We start from the raw sequence: 21,615 nt of genomic DNA, 5'->3' as shown, positions 1-21,615 counted from the left end.
GTGGAGGAGAGTCATTTTTCAACTGGAATGTATGTGCCCTCTGCTTGGTGTAGGTATGATGTGCAGATATGAAAAGTGGGTAAACAGATGTTTGCATCCTGTGCAAAAAAGCTCCAAGAGGCATGTCTATGACCCTCATGGAAAATAACTGTGACTACACATTAAAACGGTGGTTTTCATGAAAAGTGCAGCTCTGAGAAATACGTTCCGTTAACTGCAGTGGGACTTATTCCCAAGTAAAACTGTATCGGACTGCCACCTTGCAGTTAGGAAGGGTGAATCTGACAATTTCAGTTTCTCATATTTGCAGTCTTAAGTTCAGTTTTCCATATTTTCACATCAGTTTCTGTGTGCACGATTTTTTTTTAATTCATCAGCTTTATAGTGCAAACTTCTCATAATATGCATGTTTTTATGTGACTTCCCATAGTATAACATTCATGGAAAATAATTCCCTCCAATATAATGCATTTTTGTATGTTCTTTTCACAAACATGTGCATTTTTATGCACATTATTACCTCATTTGCATTTTAATACACGTTACTTAGTTAGAGAACTGCATTGCAAAATTCGGAGAATTGCAAATTTCGATAAGACGGCTGTGGTTTGGTTCGTGTATTGTTTCAGAAAGTGCATCTTTTGTGGGTTTGCATTTAAATGCAAATTGAAACTACAGTTCCTCTCCATCCCTACAGCAGTCTTATGCATGTTTCCTTGGATTCAAGTCTCAGTGAGTTCATTGGGACGTACTCCCAAGGATATGTACACAGAATTGCAGCCTTGGTTGATCTCCCCCCCAGCCCACCCCAGGCTGCACTAGATGGACTTTTCTAACTTTACAATTCCATGATTCTATGTTCCTCTTACACTAATGCTCCTCCCTCCACTGTGGGAGACAGCATGCCACTGAATGCTACCTGCTGGGAATCAGAAGGACAGAGAGTAATGTTGCAAGTGGGTTCTCCTTGTGGGTTTCATACAGGGATCTGGTTCCCCACTGTGAGGACAGGATTCTGAACCAGATGAGCCTCTGGCCTGAGCCAGCTCGACATTTCTTATGTCCTTACAAACTGCAAACCTTACAGTACGTTAAGTTAAATTAGATTTACCGCTTGAAGAAGTGAGCTGGCAGCAGCAGAAGGACGGAGTAAATTCAGATTAATTACTCATAATGATTCCAAATGGGATAATTGGACAGTGTGTTCTTTTTAGACCTCAACATTCTCCTTGCATACCCCACTTGTTTCACGGAAGTACAGAAGAGCCACACCTTTGTGTGAAAGAGAGTTATGGACTCTCCTTCATTGGAGGTCTTTAAGCAGATGTTGGATGGACATCTGTCATGGATGCTTCAGCTGAGATTCCTACATTGCAGGGGGCTGGACTAGATGGGCCTTGCGGTCCCTTCCAATTCTACACTTCTATGATTCTCTGATTTTTCTCAGAGCAGATTGCCCACTCGGAACTTAACTAGGTGAGATCAAGAGTAGCAAAATCCTCAATGGAGTTGATTTCCCAGTTGCTACAGAATCAAAATAGCTGATGCTCAGAGAAGTGATTGTTTTACTTTTCCGTTTTACTTTCCGTTTGATAGTTGCCCTGGACACCTTCCTAAGTGGGAAGGTGAGTTTAAAAAATGCTCCCAAAAATTGCCCCTGATGTGGCAGTGATACTTTAGACCCGTGTGATATTCCAGCAGTAGTGCATTCCCACTCTGACCCACAAGGACCTGCAGGAACATTGCGTACATTATCTACACTTCCCACAGCTTGGATGCCAGGTCATAACAGCCTTTCTTAATTTATTTGTATTAAAGTGTGACTGAGTTTGATCACACTGGATATTTAAACCCAAGGATTATCAATAGGTTAAATAACAAAACACAGTGGAGTTGGAGTTTCTTTTTCTACAATAGCAGCACCCATTCTTTAGTCACAGGAGTAGCGGAGAAATACCTTGCCGTTTTGAATTTACAGATGGATTTCTCGATGTGTCTGCTTTGTCGCTTGTTGCCTACTTCAGAAAGCTTGTCCCCCTTGTTTTTCCCTAGCATTCTCTCCTTTGTTGTTGTAGTTGTTTAATCGTTTAGTTGTGCCCGACTCTTCGTGACCCCATGGACCAGAGCACGCCAGGCACTTCTGTCTTCCACTGCCTCCTGCAGTTTGGTCAAATTCTCTCCTTTACATGTGATTAAATTTAAGCACAAGCCAATCCTGTGCCTGCTTTTATGTGTTCCTAATACTAGCTGTGAAAGAAAACCTCTTAGAAATTAGTACAGCGGTACCTTGGTACTCAAATGGCTTGGCTCCTGAACAAATTGGATCCTGAACGCTGCAAACCCAGAAGTGAGTGTTCTGGTTCGTGAACATCTGACACAGCCTCTGCAGGAAGCCTTGGTTTTCGAACCGTTTCAGAAGTCAAATGGATTAAGTTTGAGAACCAAGGTACCACTGTATTTTAAGCAGTGTGGTGAAGATATAGGCTTCTACAGTAGAGTTATGCCCAGTGTTGTGGTATAATTTTAGATTCTGGAGTTAACAGGCTTTGTGAGCAGCTGTGCCGGGTGTGTGCTTTACAGATGATAATGCCTATTGCTTCAATCACTTGACAATGTGGTAAGAGAGTCTTGCTGTGTTTGGCTGCTCTTTCTGCTGTGTGGTGCCCTAGACTTTGTCACTGAGCACCCTCAAAATCCTGCACTGATGGCACCACTAGTTATATCAATATTCCATGTAGCTCAGAATTCTCAGAGCAACGCTTCAGCTCAGGCTTGAGAATCCCTTGCCCTGCCAGATGTTGCTGAACTACAACTCCCATCAGCTGCAGCAAGCATGGCCAATGGTCAAGGACGATGGGAGTTGTAGTTCACCACCACAGAATTGAAGAGTTGGAAGTGACCCTGAGGGTCATCTAGCCCAATCTTCTGCAAGGTAGGAATCTCAACACACTGTCCCCCATCCAACTTGAAACTGTACCAAACCCTGCTGTGCTAGCGGTTTTACAAAGGATCCCCGCATCTGCTTTAGCTAGAACTCCTGCGGGATTGCTATACAGAGTAGGGATGGAGGAGAAATTCGGATCAGTTCAAACTTTATTTTTGTAATATTCACTTCCTGAAAAATATATATGCATGAACTGAAACACAGCTATCTTTCAAAATTCACACTTCTCTGAATTTGGAGATGCAGTTCTCCAACCCAGAAATGTGTATATTGGGGAAAACCATGCAAAATAATACATATATCAGTGAAATTAATGTACAAAAGTGCATTCAGGAAATTTGCTTAAAGAGAGATGCGTGTGTTTGGCAAACTTGCGTACAAAAATGCATATTTTAGAAGCAATGTACACCAAAATGCTGGCACATTTTCATGAGGACTTTTGTTTTGTTTTTTTAAAAAAATGCAAACTGATGTAGAAATATGGAAGAACTGGATTTAAGACTGGAAGAATGAGGAACGAAAAGAAATTGATATTGACAGATTTGTTCATCTGTAATACTTTTGCCGGGAAAACAACACTGAGAAGAAAGAGTTTGCACCCTCTCCCTCATACCACATGCCTGATCTGGGTTATTATTGTTATTTTGGGGGGTTTGGACACGGCTTGTTTTTGTGTAGGAAAAAGAGGAGACAGTTGTAAGCATGCCCTTTTAAGCATGCACTTAACAGAACTCTTCATTAATAATAATAATAATAATAATTTATTATTTGTACCCCGCCCATCTGGCTGGGTTTCCCCAGCCACTCTGGGCGGCTTCCATAAAAACCAAAAATACACTAAAATATCACAGATTAAAAACTTCCCTGAACAGGGCTGCCTTAAGATGTCTTCTGAATGTCAGGTAGTTATTTATTGCTTTGACATCTGATGGGAGGGCGTTCCACAGGGCAGGCGCCACGACCGAGAAGGCCCTCTGCCTGGTTCCCTGTAGCTTTGCTTCTCGCAATGAGGGAACCGCCAGAAGGCCCTCGGCACTGGACCTCAGCGTCCGGGCAGAACGATGGAGGTGGAGACGCTCCTTCAGGTATACTGGGCCGAGGCCGTTTAGGGCTTTAAAGGTCAACACCAGCACTTTGAATTGTGCTCGGAAACGTACTGGGAGCCAATGTAGGTCTTTCAAGACCGGTGTTATGTGGTCTCGGCGGCCGCCCCCAGTCACCAGTCTAGCTGCCGCATTCTGGATTAGTTGTAGTTTCCGAGTCACCTTCAAAGGTAGCCCCACGTAGAGCGCATTGCAGTAGTCCAAGCGGGAGATAACTAGAGCATGCACCACTCTGGCGAGACAGTCCGCAGGCTGAATTGCATCCTGCTGGTGTTTCGAGTCTACTCATAGTCCGTCTTGCCAAAGTGAATGCTGTCATTCCACCCTGATTAGTTTCTCCGCCCCCATCAAAGGTGGTTACTGGCTTGATTGCAAAGTTGTACGATAAGAGCCATGTTCTGACTCAACTGCAGTTGTTATTATAATCGGGTCTCTCCCCCCCACTAGAGATTAAACCGGCCGCTCGGCATCTCGCCAGTGCCGAACTCTTTAATGTGGTTGCCTGTACTGTGAGAAAAAGCCTAGAGCGAAGGAGGGAGAGGATTTTAGCAACAGCATCTCCACCGGTTCACTAGGGAGCAGTATTGGCACATTAAAGCCAATCCTTTCCTGAAACTGCGAACATTTCCTTGGGTTCTGTGGGCTGACAGATTTGTGCTTATTATAATTTGGCACAGAGATCATTTGAATTAGGCTATCACAACAAATTATGCAAAGCCAGCATTTGCTTATTTTTCAGAAACTTGTTCCGGGTTTTTTTTCTTTTTGTGGGGCAAGGGGTTTCCGATAGGTTGCTCTTTCTTGCAAGACCATTCTTGCACATACAAGACCATTCTTGTATTTCGGAAATTTGTTCAACTTGCAGATGGATTTTTGTGTCCTTCTTTCCAATTCACACCAACCCCACTGGTTTTGTTCTTGAGACAGGTATGAGATTTTTTTTTTTAAAAAAAAAAACCACTGAAGTTTCACCGAACTCTTCTCACAAAAAAAGCAAACAACGAAATTGCCTTAGTAACACCAAAAAAAGGGCAGACAATGATTCAGCACAGAAAATTCATTAGCATCCTGAAATTGCAGGTCTGGCTGAAACTATTGAGTCCAACAAAAAGGAAAGATGAGACTTTCAGAAGCTGGAGCATCTAATCTTTATTATGAGCATTAAACAATAAATTGAAACCACGTCTCAGAGAACGTGCCTTTTGCTTCTTCCTCCCCTTGCTTCCTGGCAGTTTTGAGTCCACTTCTTACTAAGAGGCAGGCCTTTTTGCATACCAAGCATTGAAAGAGAGGTCACAAGACCCTTCATTTGATGTACAATTTCTAATCTAGCCACCAGGAGCAGCTCCAGCATCAGACCTCTGTGGACCAGGGTCTTATTCACCCCTTTCCTAAAGACAGCAAGCCGAGATGGGATGTAGTGTTCTGCAGATCCACAGTCTCCCCAGAAATGGCCGTGGAACACCCTCTCCCTGGCCCTTCCCCACTTGGAGCACCACTGGTGGTGGATCAGCACTAGCTGCCAAGCTTTCCATGGCTGCTTTGGAGGGCTCTGATTCTGGGCCTCGTCCTCTAAATGCAGACCTCTCTTTCTTCCTGTTGAGAAGGAAACTTGCAGGATCCAACTCTCCCTCAGATACCTTTTCTGAGAACTTTGGCTTGTTATAATTAACAGAAGATGTTAAGTATGATAACAGCCTTTTGCTCCTGTTCTGGATCAGGGCCAATAAACACCAATTAACTGTATCCCTTCAACAGGCACATGTTGGTTCATGTCATCACAATTATTTCATTTGAAGAAGAATAGAATTGTAGTGTTGGAAGGGGTCCCGAGGGTCATCTTGCCCAACCTTTTAGGAGAAGGAGAGGGGGAAGGTGACCAAGCTGTGGTCTTGCTCTCTGTTGTTTTCTCATGCCTCAAAAACATGTCCCAGGAAGCCCTTCACCAGACCCTTTTGGGATTGTGTAAAAGTATCTTTCTGACACTTTCCCTTTTGCCTTTCTTTTACTCTATTCCAAACTTAAAAATGGAAAGCGTAATGCTGGTGGTCAACAAAAGAGGTTGAAAGACTCTCTCAAGGCAAATCTAAACAAATGTTGTATGAACACTGACAACTGGGAAAAACTGGCCTGCTAGCACTCCAGTTGGAGAACAGCCTTTATCAAAGGTGCCATGGGCTTTGAAGACGATCAAACTCGGGGCGAAAGGGAGGAACGTGCTAAGAGGAAGGCATGCTTGGCAAACCCTCACCATGATCAACTCCCACCCGGAAACCCGGAATAAGGGAATTTCCCTTAAAAAAAGGGAAACGTTGACAGCTATGTCCAGAATTGGCCTCCACAGTCACTCACGGACTCACTGTTAAAACCCTGTTTATGGAAGACAATCTTACTCGGCTACGAGTTATCGCCAAAGAGAAAGGGCTACAGTTGGGTGTGACCTGTGCTGTAACAGTGACTACCGGAAGCCCAGGATTTTTACAGATGACAGAACAGCTGCTTTGACGATTGTTTTTGAGGAAGATGCTTCATTATAACTAAGCCAATGCATGCGAAATTGAAATGATCACATTTTCTCTTCCTACCTTCCCTTTTTCTGTTGTCTCCCTGGGTCTGTTTCAGATTCCAAACTCCACGTCTCTAATCTTTGCAGAGTGCCACATAGCTAAGTGACACTTTATTGATCCGTCATTGTAAAAGGAGCCTGATAGGTCAGGCCAAAAGCCCATCTAGTCCACCATACTCTTCATACAGTGCGCTCCCCAGATTACCCACAAGCAAGACCCAAGCATGAGAGCACTCTCTTCTCCTGTGGTAACTGGCACCACCATCATGACCAGTAGCCATTGATGTGGAGGCATCTATGCGCTGCATATGCTACTAAGCCAAGCAGCTATGTCCATGCCATTTGGTGAAATGAGTAATATGGAAATTTACACTACAGGCTTGGCTGCTCAATTGTATTTTGTATTGGAATTATGTTATGGTGGATGGGATTGCCATGCATACACTGGCATTTGTCACTGTGAACACCAGGCAGTGTGAAGTGTTAGTTGCAGCTCCCAGGTGCATGTCTCCATGACTCCTCCGTTGCAGAGACGGCTCTCCCGTTCACTCTTTGCAGCGATGACATGGTGCGCAAGTAACAGCTGTAGAGACTGTGCAAAGCTTCGGCTTGGCTTGGAAAGTGTTTGTGACTTGAGTTTGCAGTGCTGCAGGATGTTCTAGATCAGGGGTCAGCAAACTTTTTCAGCAGGGGGCTGCTCCACTGTTCCTCAGACCTTGTGGGGGGCCGGGCTATATATATATATATATTTGGGGGGGAAATGAACGAATTCCTATGCCCCACAAATAACCCATAGATGCATTTTAAATAAAAGCACACATTCTACTCATGTAAAAACACCAGGCGGGCACCACAAATAACTCAGAGATGCATTTTAAATAAAAGGACACATTCTATTCAGGTTAAAACACCCTGATTCCTGGACCGTCCGTGGGCCGGATTTAGAAGGTGATTGGGCCAGATCCGGCCCCGGGCCTTAGTTTGCCTACCCATGTTTTAGATGTCTGCTTCTACCTTTACTAAAATGGCCTGTCCAGTCCCACACCAGTACTGAACATGCTCAAGTGCACAAATGGGCTTGTGGGTGTGCTATTTGTCAAAATATCTGCCACCTGTTCAGTGCTCCCTGAATTTAAATACTCACTGGATCCTGTGTCTTGGGCCAAATATAGCTAAGGATTTAAAGAAATTAGTAAGTATCTGTTGACACCACAGGGCCAAACTTCACATTACTTCAATCACATGGTTTGTCCTTAAATGTAACAATTTCCCTATTACCAATACTACGCATGAGGCTTTAATCCAGACTGGGACTCTGGCATGGGGTTAAGGGGACTTTAATTCTTTGCAACTTCCACTGTGATCTTGATCCTTGCAAGAGAAAAGAAAAACCCTGCACTTAAGGGCTAGCCTTGTGCTTAATGTTAATTAGTTTGGTGTTAATGGTGATCAGAGGGAACTATTGCTTGGGCAAGGAGTAAGGGTTGCCTCTCTCATGGTGGCTGTGGAGAGATTATCTCTATGCTTGCATCTGCTTGTTTGTAGATAAAATTAATGCACACTATTAAAACGCTGAGCTTCTTACTGCCCTTCATGACTTCAGTAAGAGAATGTTGGAACCGCGTGAAACTAGGTATGATATGCAAACAGTAAAAAAAAGGTTTATTGAACTACCACAGCTAAAAGAAATCAAGATTTCAGAATGCGCTTTGATGATTTGTTTTAAAAAAGAGAGGAAAGAAGTGAGGGACTTCTGGAAAGAGGCTTTTCTAAAGAAGAAAGGATTTCTCTGGAAGGCATCCTTTCTTGCTGCTTTGCCAGGACATGAGGAGAAGGGATTCTTGATGGTTATTTAGTCGGTTTCTCTTCGACCGATTTGACCTGGGACGAAACGACTCTGCCATCAACCATTTCTTCCACAATTGTCTTAACCATTCTGGTTTTCGTTGACTCTGGATTATTATTTTTTTAAAAAAGAAAGAAAGCAAAATTAAAACATAGTGTTTGAACAAGGCTTCAAAGCAGGTCCTTGACGTGCTTTTCATGATTGCTTTTCACGCTCCCATTTTTATACAATCAGATAATCACCAAGCACCCAAGATAGGGCCTGACTTTGCATCTTCAACTGGGAAAACTGGGCTGCTGCCAATTCTCTAGAATGTGGGTTGATGGGAGTGAATTTGAGGTGCAAGAAGACCTTCCCCACCCACCCATTTTTTGTTCCCCAAATTGCTTCTCCGTAACTGTCTTTTCTCCTTGCAGGCTCTTGGTGGGGGGAAGTTGACCTCCTGCTACTGGTGTCACAGCAGCTTACATGGAGGGATGGAGCAGGGTTGGGCTGTGTGGTTGAAGCCATGTGGACACACCTGTAGGAGCACCAGATTGGAGCAATGCAGCCCTGAACTAGCTTTTGTGCTGCCTGAACCCCATCTAGGTACAACATTGTACCTAGCAACATTGGTGTCAGCAGGAAGGCTCCAAGACTAGGTAACTGATGGACACCGTCACACATCAACAGGGAAGTGGGGTTATGGCTGTGGCCACCTCCCTCCTGCTACACCCAGGTTGCATGGCCCTCCCTGACAGCCACATGTTTCGCCATTGTGGTCTATGGTTACTGCTGACCATAGACGTCCCCCATGTGTCATTGGCTTGGGCTGTGGACACAGAATTGAAGAAAATATGGACCCACAAGAAAGGGCTGTAGTTCACCTCCTTTGCTAAGAGCGAACTGGAAAAGCCTTGCATAGTTTTGGGGACTAACAGAGGCGATGTATTGTTGAAACGAAGGAAATTTGGGAAGCAAGGGGGGAAACGGGTGGGGAAAGGGGGGGTGCTTTTATGCATCGGTGAGAAGTTTGCAGTCAGACCTTCAGCTGTGCATTTTTAATGTATATAAAGATATTTGTAATTACCTTTGCCAGAGCCTCCGTAACTCATAGAACTACTGTGGCTCGAAGATCCGTAAGATCCAAAACCACTGTCAAGGAAAAAAAATGTAAGTTTTTGTTTTAGTGGTATACTGTGCATCAGAGAGAATTTTCAGAGAGAATTTAAACATGACCACCAATTTATTACAGTCAGGTAATATAATGTGATGATAATCAGCTCCAGGGGTGCCAACTTGAATAAAATATTGGGAGGGGGGTGGCAGGAAAGTCCCGTCCTGCATAATCAATCATGATACGTGGGAGGCACACACCATTTGAATGGCAATACCCATCAATTTGGTGGCCCCTCGAATATTTTAGGGGGGCGGTGAAGGGACCTTGACTCCTAGGAGTTGGCTCCTTTGATCAGCTCAGATGAGTAATGGAGATCATTTTTTTTATAGCCCTAAGCAGATGAGAATCAGTACATGGAGGGAGGATTGGAATGGGTTGGCGCTGTCTTCAATGCACTGTGTATGTAGGTTCTGTGCAGACCAGCCCTCCCATTTGACCCATGGAGCTTGAAGGGTGGGGCCAGTAGGTGCGATCCAGATTTCAACCCCGCACATTGATTCTACCAAATATGGAAAGTTGGTGTGTGAATTTTGACCAGCGTAGGTCTTCCTCTGCATTTTGCACAGGTGGATATTTAGAATCGCCTCCAGCTCTGCAAGCTTTCTAAATACAAGTGCAATCTGGTCTAATTTAACAAATGGCAGGTTTCCCATTCAGTACAGTAGAAGCGAATGCATCCATATTATGCAAATTGCTGTTGTGAAGCTACTGTCCTTTGGTTGGATCTACAGGGCCTCATAATTGGTTCTGAGTCAGATCTGGCTATCTGTCATGTCTAACGCTTACCCCCCTTCTCCGTCCAGCAGGCGGCGGTAGGTTTCTATCTCCTTCTCCAGGCGTGTCTTGATGCCTAACAGCTGCTGATATTCTGCATTCTGGTTCTCCATCTCAGCCCGAATCTGCAGAAGCTGTTCCTCTAAGCCAGCGATCTGACCCTGTAATTGCGCAAGCTGGTCGCAGTAATTTCGTTCTGTTTCCGCCAAAGTGCCTTCCAGGGATTGTTTCTGTTCCGAAGGTGCAGAGGAAGGAAGAAAGAAAAGGGCATAAAAATACAGCAAAATTAACAGAGATGGAGAAGTTCCAACAAGGAAAATGATTATTCTAAACACTCCCATGGATTGAATCCAATAAATAGCATAATGTTGTATCCACCAAAGTCATTGGGGAAGTGGAATGACTTCTGTTTGAGTGGTGGAATTTCTATCTCTTCTCCTGCATTTCCCCCCTGCAAACTCTGCTCTGGAGGGTTGGGGACACTCCCAGAGCAGATTGGAAGGATGTGCAGGGTGAAAATATGGGGAGGAAAGGGAGGGGAAGTTCTGTTGTGCGAGCGGAAGTCCTTCCACTCACGCAGTGACTTCCACTTGAAACAGCCCTGTGAGAACTCTGCTTCTTTGGAATGATTCAAAAGCCAAGAGAAGAAGAAGAGTTTGGATTTGATATATCTCTTTATCACTACCCTAAGGAGTCTCAAAGCGGCTAACATTCTCCTTTCCCTTCTTCCAACCAACAGTCTGTGAGGTGAGTGGGGATGAGAGCCTTCAGAGAAGTGTGACTAGCCCAAGGTCACCCAGCAGCTGCATGTGGAGGAGCGGGGAAGCGAACCTGGTTCACCAGATTACGAGTCCACTGCTCTTAACCACTACACCACACTGGCTCCTTTGTGCTTCTGTATCTTTTTAGCACAGGCCAGCAGATTTATAAGACTAATACAGCAACCCCAGACACATTTGCTCAGAGGTAGATCCCATAAGGTTCAATGGGGCTTACTCTCATGTAAATAGGTATAGGATGGAAGTCTAAGTAAACTGCAGACGTAACCCAATTTATGGGGGGGGGGGTTCTCCCCCTTCTTGCATCTAGATTACATTTCCTGCAGACATTGTGCAAAGCACCCCAAATGCAATGGCAAGAAAACTTCTAAGTGGTTTACAAAAAGATGAAATAAAACATTGAAATTCTTGATAAAAACTGCTAAAACGCCCCCAAGTATTTTAAAACTTTTAAAAGTTGTTTGAAACCAACAACAGCTAGACAGAGATAAAACACATGTAACTTCTACATGTCTGGACAGCTTTGCCTAAGCATAGTCACAGAAAGAATACCGAGAAGACACCTGTCTGATATCAATAGGCAGGGAATTCCAAAGTTCCACACTAAAAGATCAATTTCTTACCACTGTGGAATGGGTATTACGTGGCACCTGTAACCATGTCAGTTCTGCAGATTGAAGCGACTGAGTGGGCATATATGCTGCTAAGGGCTAACTCTTGGAACTTGGCCTGGTAGCAGATGGGCAACCAGTCCAGACCTCTGAGCAGAGGCGTCAGTATGCAGACAGGGTCTCCCTGCTGAGAGCCAGTGCGGTGTAGTGGTTAAGAGCGGTAGACTCGTAATCTGGTGAACGGGGTTCGCTTCCCCGCTCCTCCACATGCAGCTGCTGGGTGACCTTGGGCTAGTCACACTTCTCTGAAGTCTCTCAGCCCCACTCACCTCACAGAGTGTTTGTTGTGGGGGAGGAAGGGAAAGGAGATTGTTAGCTGCTTTGAGACTCCTTAAGGGGAGTGAAATGTGGGATATCAAGTTCAAACTCTTCTGCTGTTGGCAACTGTGGTGCAGCATTCTGAGCCTGGTGACTCCTCTGACGAACGCTCTCCTTTTCCTCCTACACATGTTGACATGAGGATGGCTCATTATCGCTTTGGAATGGCTCAATATATGGATCAGCTCAGCAGGAGTGCTGAAATACCATTCCAGTATTTGCTGGAAGGCTTGCAAAACAAGCCACAGTGCCAAACGGTGGCGTCTCTCACTACACGGGAATTGGCGCGCCCAGTTCTAAAGAACACAACACAATATTTCAGAGGTGTGGTGGATGGGGAAAACAGGGGGGAATGCAGCACTGGGACTCCCCCCTCCTACAGCAGGAGCGATAATGTCACTCACTGGAATGCCATGGAAATTTATAGGCTCCATCGCCTTGCAAAGTGATAATGAGAGTTTGGAAAATAGTAGCAAACAGATGGATGAGGAAAAGAGTCCGACTGCTTCTTCTCTTAGGTGGGATTCCAAATTCCCGCAAACGATGACGCTTTTTGCAGGATTGCTTGCGTTTCTAATGGAAAGTGAAAGCTTGCAGTTCAGTTTTGTTGCAGCTCAAGTTGAATTCATTCTGTGAGCCCCTATTCTGTGGCTATCAAGCGACTCCAGTAAACTGAGCATTATGTAATGTACTGCTGTTCTAGAAGGGGGGAGTGTAGGTGCATGCATGGACTAGATAACTCTTTGGGTCCTTTCCAACTCTACAATCCCATGGCTTACCTCCTTACCATGGGAGAGATCTTGATAGCAGCCTAATATGCACAGCTGTAGCACAAACCCTCTGAAAGAACTCCTCCTGCTGCGACGATCCACTTACCATGGCAAGCTGAGCCTGCAGTTCCAGTTCCAGGCCTTGCAGCGTGCGTCTCAGATCTGTAACTTCACTCTTGCCCGTGCTCAGCTGGTCCACGTTGGCCGATATCTCCTGCCTCAGAGCTCCAACCTGGAGGACCAAGGAGAAGAAGTATTAAGTGGGCTCGATAACCGGGCCATCTCCTAAGGTTTTAGGAGGAGTTCTGAACCATCCTTGCCTGCTTGTTGAACTGCTCTTCTGCCTCTCTCCGGTTCTTGTCCGCGAGCTCCTCATACTGGGATCTCATCTCATTCAGTAGCTTGGTCAGGTCAATTCCGGGAGCGGCGTCCATTTCGACATTGACGTCTCCGCTGGTTACCCCTCGGAAGCTCATCAGTTCCTGCAAGAGAAGCCCAGTGGGTTTTTAGCAGCATGTAGCATGAGCCAGACCACGAAAAGGCAACAATCCCTAGTGATGGGATAGTATCCTCCACCACAGCAGAGGCAGCAGGATAGTTTAGCAGAACAGGTCATGTGCATCCACAGCTCTGCCATCAAACAGAGGTGAATGGCTCAGAGGAACAACAGGGGTAGGGATGCTGCTGCCATTTGCCCCACAAGTTGCCTCACTCTGCCTAACTGTAGGGCTGGCCCTGAAAGTAGGGTTGACATATTTCCCAAAGTTCAGCTTTGGGGGGGGGGAACATCTCCACCCCCCAAATAAGTTGTGGGACTTTTTTTATTTTTAAAGCATTTTTCTTTTAAAAAAATCACCCTAGTTGCCATTCGTTTGGGTTTTCCCAGATATTTTGCCAATTCGGCAAAAATCCACCCAGACACTATTTTGACAGTCCAATTCCCAGATGTGTCTGGGAAAACCTGGACGCATGGCAAACGTACCCTGAAAGCGCACAAACTTTCCCATATGGTAGCAGTCTGAGACCACTTTTAATGCATTCTGAATTGTCTCTGTCTCAGTGTGAGCTCATTTGAACGCTAGGTGGCAGATGCACCTGAGATTTTGGAATTTTCCTTGGCTTAAAAATAAAAATATTAGGAGAGCCTTTCCCCAACTCCCTTTGGTAAATCCGGTCAGCACTGCATATATTTCTAACCACTTTGAAGCAATGCATTTGTTTATTTTAATGTTATTTTGCCATCTTCACTAATAATACAGTGCAGTTTCTCTAAAAGCAGGATTTCAAAATAAGAAGGCATCTTTATTTCCTTTAGATGAACAGCTTCTTGCTCTGACTCTCTGCTTTCCTTTCGCCACTGATCATCATGCCTGGGTCGAGAGATATGTGATGTCAGCCCTGTTTCTCCCATATGACTTGGTGAGGCTAAAACTATTTGCTTCCAGGGTCGGGGTGTCAGAGAATTCCAATGAAAACAGAATTGGGAGTGTAAATTGCCAATGTTCTCTTGTTGGAAATCCATCTATCATATGGAATTGATTAGGCCCAATTTGCATCCTTTTTCCTTTGCATTGAAATGAACATGGTGGGATAACACAACAACAATGCGATTCATGTCAGTTAATCCCGCCATGGTGGATCATGAGATGAATAATGTAGCTTGGGGTAGAAGATGAACTGCAGCAGAAAGGAAACAGTGCTGCGTGCGACAAACACAAAGTAGAATGGGGAATGATGCCTTCTTATACCCCTATTCAAGGCTAAAAGTGCATCTCTCTGATAAAGTGGGCACAGGATATTGGGTATAACATTATGTTTGAGGACTGGGAAAGGTTGTGGACCACTGGGTTGAACTTCACTGCATGTAATGCTTTGAAGGAAAATGTAATGAAAATGATATATAGATGGTACATGACCCCAGTTAAACTTGCCAAAATATACCATGTGTCTGATAACAAATGCTGGAAGTGTAAAGGAAATGAAGGAACATTCTTTCACCTCTGGTGGACGTGCCCTAGAGTGAAGGCCTTCTGGGAAATGATATATAATGAGTTGAAAAAGGTATTTAAGTATACTTTCCCTAAGAAACCAGAGGCCTTCCTCCTGGGTATTGTCGGCCAGAGGGTGATAAAGAAGGACAGAACTTTTTTCCTGTATGCAACAACGGCAGCAAGGATACTCATCGCTAAGCATTGGAAAACCCAAGATCTACCCACACTGGAAGAATGGGTAGACTATATGGAATTGGCAGAGATGACCGGCAAAATCCGAGACCTGGGAGAGGAGAGGGTTGAAGAAGACTGGAAGAAATTCAGGATTTATTTACAAAAACACTGTAATTTGGTTTGAATGTTAAGAAGGATGCCAGATCATAAACAACTGAGCACCACTAAATTAGACGTAATCTGGATGATAAATGAGACTGAGGAAAATATAAACTTTTTGGAGAATTATCAGACTAAATTAAATGAATAAGACTTAAGAATGTAAATAAGTTGATAAATTGCTGGAAAAAGTCGTGTAATGATGCAAGTGGGAGCGGGAGACGTGAGGGAGTCCAAAGAAGTTTTGATAATACGTTATGATATATGTTATATTGTTTATTACTTTTGCATTTTTGTATTTAAAAAATCTTAATAAATATTTTAAAAATAAATAAATAAAAGTGCATCTCTCCTCCTTGCTACCATGTGGCACAGCAGCTTTAGAAGCATGTTTCTACCTACCTCTTCATGATTCTTCTTGAGGTAGGCAAGCTCCTCATTCAAGCCTTCGATCTGCAACTCGAGGTCGGACCTAGTCATGGTCAAGTCATCCAGGACTCTCCTCAGGCCATTGATGTCACTCTCCACACTCTGGTGCAGGAACAATTCGTTCTCATACCTTCAATGATAAGGTAAGAATGGGATTTCAGAATTGTGGCAATTATGGTTTCTCGCTTCCTGCCGGCCATCGAAAAGCTGGGAAGGAGGCGGGAGCAAGGTGTACAACAGAGGTGCTGGTGTTTCTGTTTCCTTTCCTTTTCCTTGCCCAGAATTTGATGCTTACTTAAGTTTGAAATCATCAGCAGCCAGCCGAGCATTGTCGATTTGCAGAACGACCCCAGCGTTCTCAATGGTGTGTCTAACAATCTGTAAGGACACATAGGAAAGATAGCTGCAGTACTTTTTAGGGAAAAACAACAACCAAATATCACCATTATCCTTAGTTCCTCTTCTTGGACACTTTACACCAAGGTCATAGATTGGAGTGACACGGACATTTCTTTTCAAACCATTTTTAGAAAGGAAGATTGGGAGGAGAAGGAAGAGGAGTCACATAAGGCAACCAGAAGAATGCAACAATAGTCCTGTGGGATGAGACCAAAGGCTCATCTAGTTTAGCCTTCAGTTCCTACAGTGGGCATCCAGCTGCCTCTGGAAGCCTCAAAGTGGGACATGAGAGCAACAACACTCTCCCTACTGATTCTCCAGATACCAGCATACAGAGGCACACAGCCTTTGCGAGTGCAGGCAATGACTATAGACCTTTCATGAATATTCACCTTTGATAGCCTTATTCTCCATGAATTTCTCCAACCCCCTTTTAATACCATCCCCGTTGGGAACACTTGCCACATATTGTGATAGCAGTGTGTTGTATGATGGAATTCTTTCTCTGTTCCTGAATCCCTCACCATTCAGCTTCCATGTCCTGGTATTATAAAAGTGGTGATGGTGGAGGGGGGAAGTCTTCCCATCCACTTCCAATTCATCATGTGTAATTTGATGCATTCTGCCATGTCCCCCCTTTTTAGGGATGGGGGAAGAAACTGGACTGAGTCCACATTTAAAGGCAAATCCACCAAATTTGCACTTTCCAAGGTAGGATGCAAACTGAAATACAGCCGTCCTTCAAACTTTGCACTTAATTGAATTTTTCAGTGCGGTTCTCCAGCCACGTGATGTGCACGAAAATGCATACAGCAGGGGAAAGCATGATGAAAAATGCACACATTCATTAAAATCACATAGAAATGCATTATATCAGGGGAAATCATTTTGTAGGGAAGTGTATATTAGGCAAAATCTGCACCAAGATGCTGATGAATTTTCATGATAATCGGTTACTACTCGCTTAATTTCTCTGCAAATTTAATTACGTGATAGGAGGGGTGTGGACAGTGACGCATATCCAGAGATTAAGGCTGAGAAGGGTATTAAGATCTTGCCAGTAAAGCACACGTAACGTTCAGATGCCCAAGGGGGACAATTCACCAATGAAATATTGCAGACTATGAGGAATATTGCAGACTATGCTCCCTCTGAGGCTTAATGGGGAGGAGCCGTAGCTCAGTGGGTAGAGCAATCTGCTCTGCATGCAGACAGTCCCAGGTTCGATTCCCAGCATCTCCAGGTAGGGCTGGGAATGTTCTCTGGCTAAAAACCTGGAAAGCTGCTGCCAGCCAGTGTAGACAATGCTGAGGTCAATGGCTGGAATCATTATAAGGCAGCTTTCTATTTTCCTATATTCTGAACATTCAGGGGCTGTTGAAACATTTACGAACTGGCTGTTAGGTATTGCAAAGCGCAATAAATTCTAACTTAATTATGCAACACAGAAAGTTGTTCTCGGTGGACCAAACTTTGTATAAGCGCCCCTATCACTTACTTGGTTCCGAAGATCTTCGATGATGCTAAAATATTTGCTGTAGTCTCGGCTGGTGTCCGGAGTGCTGTACTTTGCGTACCATTCCTTGATCTTGCGCTCCAGCTCTGTGTTGGCCTCCTCCAGAGCGTGGACTTTGCCCAGGTAGTTTGCCAGGCGGTCGTTGAGATTCTGCATGGTCTGCTTCTCGTCGCCACTCAGGAGACCCCCATCCCCTCCTCCAAAGCCGCCACCCATGCCGCCCATGCTGCCCATGCCACCCATGCTGCTCACAAAGCCGCTCGAAAAGCCACCACCGCCGCTGCCAAGGCCGCCCCCGAAACCGCCTCCCAAGCCCCCTCCATACCCACCACCCAGACCTGCACTCAAGCCCATTCCATACCCTCCACTCAGGCTTCCTCCTCCGTAACCACCTGCTGAGTAACCTCCGGCAAATTTGGAGCCGCCGCTAAACCCTACGCCGCTAGACAGTCTGACAGACCCCCCGCCGCCCCCGCCGCCAACACTGTACGAGGAGAGCTGTCGGGAAGAGCCAGTGTGGACAGAGAGAGCCATGGTGCTTGAGCAAGAGGAAGGTTCTGTCCCGTGAAACAAGCAATGCAAGCGGATTAGAAAGAGTGCGTTGAGTTGGTGGGCTTTTAAGGCTTATATGCTGTGTTAGCCGTGTGTTTCCGCCCCATCCTGGCACAGCGCATCCTTTTGCCAAGTCAATGCCTTCATAATTAGATAATTGTTCTGTCTAATTAAAAAAAAAATGTTACCAGGTCCAACTCTGCAGAAATGTGTATCCTTGGGTTATTATATTATGCCAGAATCCCAGATGGAATGGAGCCAAAACATGTTTTGCTTTCCTTTTTATCTTTGAAATTGTGATGAGCAAACCCTTTTTCGGCTTTTTCTCTCCACCTCCTCTTTCTCTTTTAAGTTTGGTTATTATATTGCGTTCTGTTCAACATTTCAAGCCCCCAGGCAAAAATCTCTCTCAACTGAAAGAGGACGCCAAGCAAAGCGACATGTATCAACGAAGCAAGCACTAAACTCTTAAATTTGGGAGGATTCTTTTGTATACTGTTTTAATCTAGTAGAAAAACGGATCTCAGATAGCTTGTCACGGTTTGGTTCAAAGTTGCCAATTGCTTGATTTATTAATTGCTTTTCAGATTATTGTTTTTTAAATAAAAAAACCCCCACTTTGATCTGAGAACTTAATTTGTTTTATAGCCTGTCTTTGCAAGTCCCAGGAGCTGATTGGATTTATAAACTCACACTAGCAAGCTCAAGAATTTCTCTTTAATCTGTGATTAAGAAGAGGGCAAGTCAATTCACATATGGATCATCAGGGTTCTAATAATGATTTAGTAGCATTTCTCTGAGAACACCATTCGTATAAAAGAACAAAGCAATCAAATTCCCTCTTTTGCATCTCTTTGGCTTTTAAAATGTTCAATCCCCCAGTAAACATTATTCTTTTTGGTTCACCCTCTGGTCCCAATGCACTTGGAATTGAACCGAACCCTATTGTTATTTCGCAAAGCGTTCACTTCAATGCAGTTTTCCTCCTTTTCCCTAAACATATTCTCTTGTGCATTGATAAATAATGATCGCATTGCTTAGTGGTTTGGATGGCATTTCCTAGCTGAACAATAATCGAGTGGTTTTCAAGGGTTTGCGGATATCTGTGGGACTGAGATATTTGTTCGCATTTTGGGGGGCCAGAATCTGAGAACTAGAAATGGCACTTTCTTATCAGCCCCCCCATTTGATAATGTGAAAATGGGCTGCACAAAGATCTTCGGCAGAAAGTACAACTGAGGGAAAGAAAGATGGCAAAATGAAACACGGCATCCTTTTAAATTCATACTTCTCCGAATTTTGCGATGTGGAGCTCCAGCCAAGTAAATTGCATATACAGTGGTATCTCGGGTTAAGTACTTAATTTATTCCGGAGGTCCGTTCTTAACCTGAAACTGTTCTTAACCTGAAGCACCACTTTAGCTAATGGGGCCTCCTGCTGCTGCTGGGCCGCTGGAGCACGATTTCTGTTCTCATCCTGTAGCAAAGTTCTTAAACCAAGGTACTATTTCTGGGTTAGCGGAGTCTGTAACCTGAAGCGTATGTAACCTGAAGCGTCTGTAACCCGAGGTACCACTGTAGTTGAGCGTAGAAATGCATAAATATTAGTGAACCTCCCCCCACCACAAATGCATTATATTAGGGGAAATTGTTTTGCACAAATGTGTATATGGGGGGGGGGGGAATTCATACAAAGATGCTTATATTATGATAAGTTGGCACTACAACACTGACAAATTTTCATGAGGTCTTTTAAAAAAAAATGCAAACTGATGTCACAAATGTAGAGAACTGAATGTAAGATTGCCAGAAAAGAGAAACTGAGAGAAATGCGATGATCTGGTCAAAGTCCACCTCTACCTGCACCGCTTTCAACCCATATAGGGGAGTAACTTTACAAGTGCCATTGAAAGATATGAAATCTGTGCAATTCTATTTTCCCATTACTTCTTTTCAAAGCAGTTTGGGAACAAAGATGCATATATTTGGATTCCTTTGCACTAAAACATTTTCCTTGAAAAAAAATATTGCAAAATGATGTGGAAAAGTGGAGAACCGCCCTTAAGATTGTAAAAATGAGAAACGGTGAGAAATTGACAGATTGGCCTATTTCTACTGGAGGGTGAGCAAGTGACAACATCAGCAGGGTGAGTAGAAGCCACAGCAATCTAGTGCCTCTTTTGCTCTGGCCCGTTCCTCTCCCTCAGCTGCAGGCCGAGGGCCATTGCCCAGGCAACCACAGTGAAAGCAGCTTGCAACATGCATCTTGAAGCCCAAATTGCAGTGTGGTGAGCCTGTGGCTCAAAACGTTTGCCATGAGTGCCCAGGTGGGCTGTGGCACGTTGAACTGCGATATGCACTTGCAATGAAGACATCTGGTTTGCCGTAAGCGCTGTTCTGTCAAGGGAGTGAACGGATATTTGTGAGCCTGGAAGATAAGATGATTTGCTCCGTTGTGATTTGTGTACACCTCTCGAGTTATGCTGCTGAGGAAGGTTAGCAAGTCAAAACACATCTAGTTATTGAGAAGAGGCTTCTCCCTCCTCCCTTCCTCTGGATAAACATCCTGGAGATGATGAGAGAGCTGTGTGCTGATCAGCGCACCTACATGTGTTTTCAAAACGATAAGCGTGTGTTTGACTCCTTCTGCACCCGTAAAGATTTGAGTCGACAGCCTTTAATCTGCTTCAGTCCTAATGACATGTAACAATCGCATCTCAGTGTTTAACAGCTGCTCCTCATTTTAATGATGCCTTAATAGCATGTCGTGAATCTGAATAAAGCTGTTTTCTCCGTTTTTAACAACTTCGCACTGCTCAGTACAAGAAGGGCACCTGCCCGCATTCAGTGTGAATCAGCCCCAGGGCAATTCCACAGAGACCGTTGATTGCTGGGAAGTGTGTGTGTGTGGGGAGCTCACTTGGATTACGAAAAGCTGCAGTGTGGAAAAGCAATACAGTCGTGTCTTGGATCCCGAGTGCCTTGGTAATCGGATGTTTGGCTCCCGGAACACTGCAAACCCAGAAGTGATTGTTCCAGTTTGCAAATGCCCTTTGGAACCTGAACGTCCAACGGGGCTTCCAAGGCTTCCGATTGGCTGCAGGAACTTCCTACAGCCAATCAGAAGCCGCACTTTGGTTTCCAAATGTTTTGGAAGTTGAACGGACTTCCGGAATGGATTCCATTTGACTTCCAAGGTACGACTGTACTGGTGCACTGGAAGGGGGCAGTGGAGCTCTTGCAGTGAGGTTGGGGCTTGTGCCTCTCTAAATATTCTTCCATCAGGTGCCACTGAGGGTCTGGATTACCCAATACATGTGGAAGGCTGCAAGCAGTGGCATTATGCTTATGATATACGATATACGATATGTTTATTGTCATTGTCCCATACAGAACAATGAAATTGAAATTAAAAAATTCCTTCCAGTAGCACCTTAAAGACCAACTAAGTTAGTTCTAGGTATG

General features: G+C 44.5%; 1 protein-coding gene and 1 long non-coding RNA gene across 2 annotated transcripts in view; one reads left to right on the top strand and one right to left on the bottom strand.

The window, feature by feature from the left end:
• The window catches only part of LOC307200397 (uncharacterized protein), a 29,280-nt gene extending 11,061 nt beyond the window's left edge, over positions 1 to 18,219 (bottom strand). The window contains exons 1-8 of the mRNA XM_079948938.1: positions 17,581 to 18,219; positions 15,979 to 16,061; positions 15,657 to 15,813; positions 13,251 to 13,412; positions 13,037 to 13,162; positions 10,405 to 10,622; positions 9,529 to 9,593; positions 8,467 to 8,565 (exon numbers count right to left, since the gene is read on the bottom strand). Of these exons, the coding sequence (XP_079805064.1) occupies positions 8,467 to 8,565; positions 9,529 to 9,593; positions 10,405 to 10,622; positions 13,037 to 13,162; positions 13,251 to 13,412; positions 15,657 to 15,813; positions 15,979 to 16,061; positions 17,581 to 18,132 (1,462 nt within the window). The 5' untranslated portion in view covers positions 18,133 to 18,219. The remainder of the gene's footprint in view (positions 1 to 8,466; positions 8,566 to 9,528; positions 9,594 to 10,404; positions 10,623 to 13,036; positions 13,163 to 13,250; positions 13,413 to 15,656; positions 15,814 to 15,978; positions 16,062 to 17,580) is intronic.
• LOC307200378 overlaps positions 1 to 21,615 on the top strand; it is a 557,860-nt gene that overhangs the window by 163,664 nt on the left and 372,581 nt on the right. The window lies entirely within an intron of this gene.

The sequence above is a fragment of the Podarcis cretensis genome (assembly GCF_951804945.1).
Source record: "Podarcis cretensis genome assembly, chromosome: 13".
Classification (NCBI taxonomy): domain Eukaryota; kingdom Metazoa; phylum Chordata; class Lepidosauria; order Squamata; family Lacertidae; genus Podarcis; species Podarcis cretensis.
Note: the sequence above shows the minus strand (reverse complement) of the source record. Positions and strands in the feature narration are given on the sequence as shown.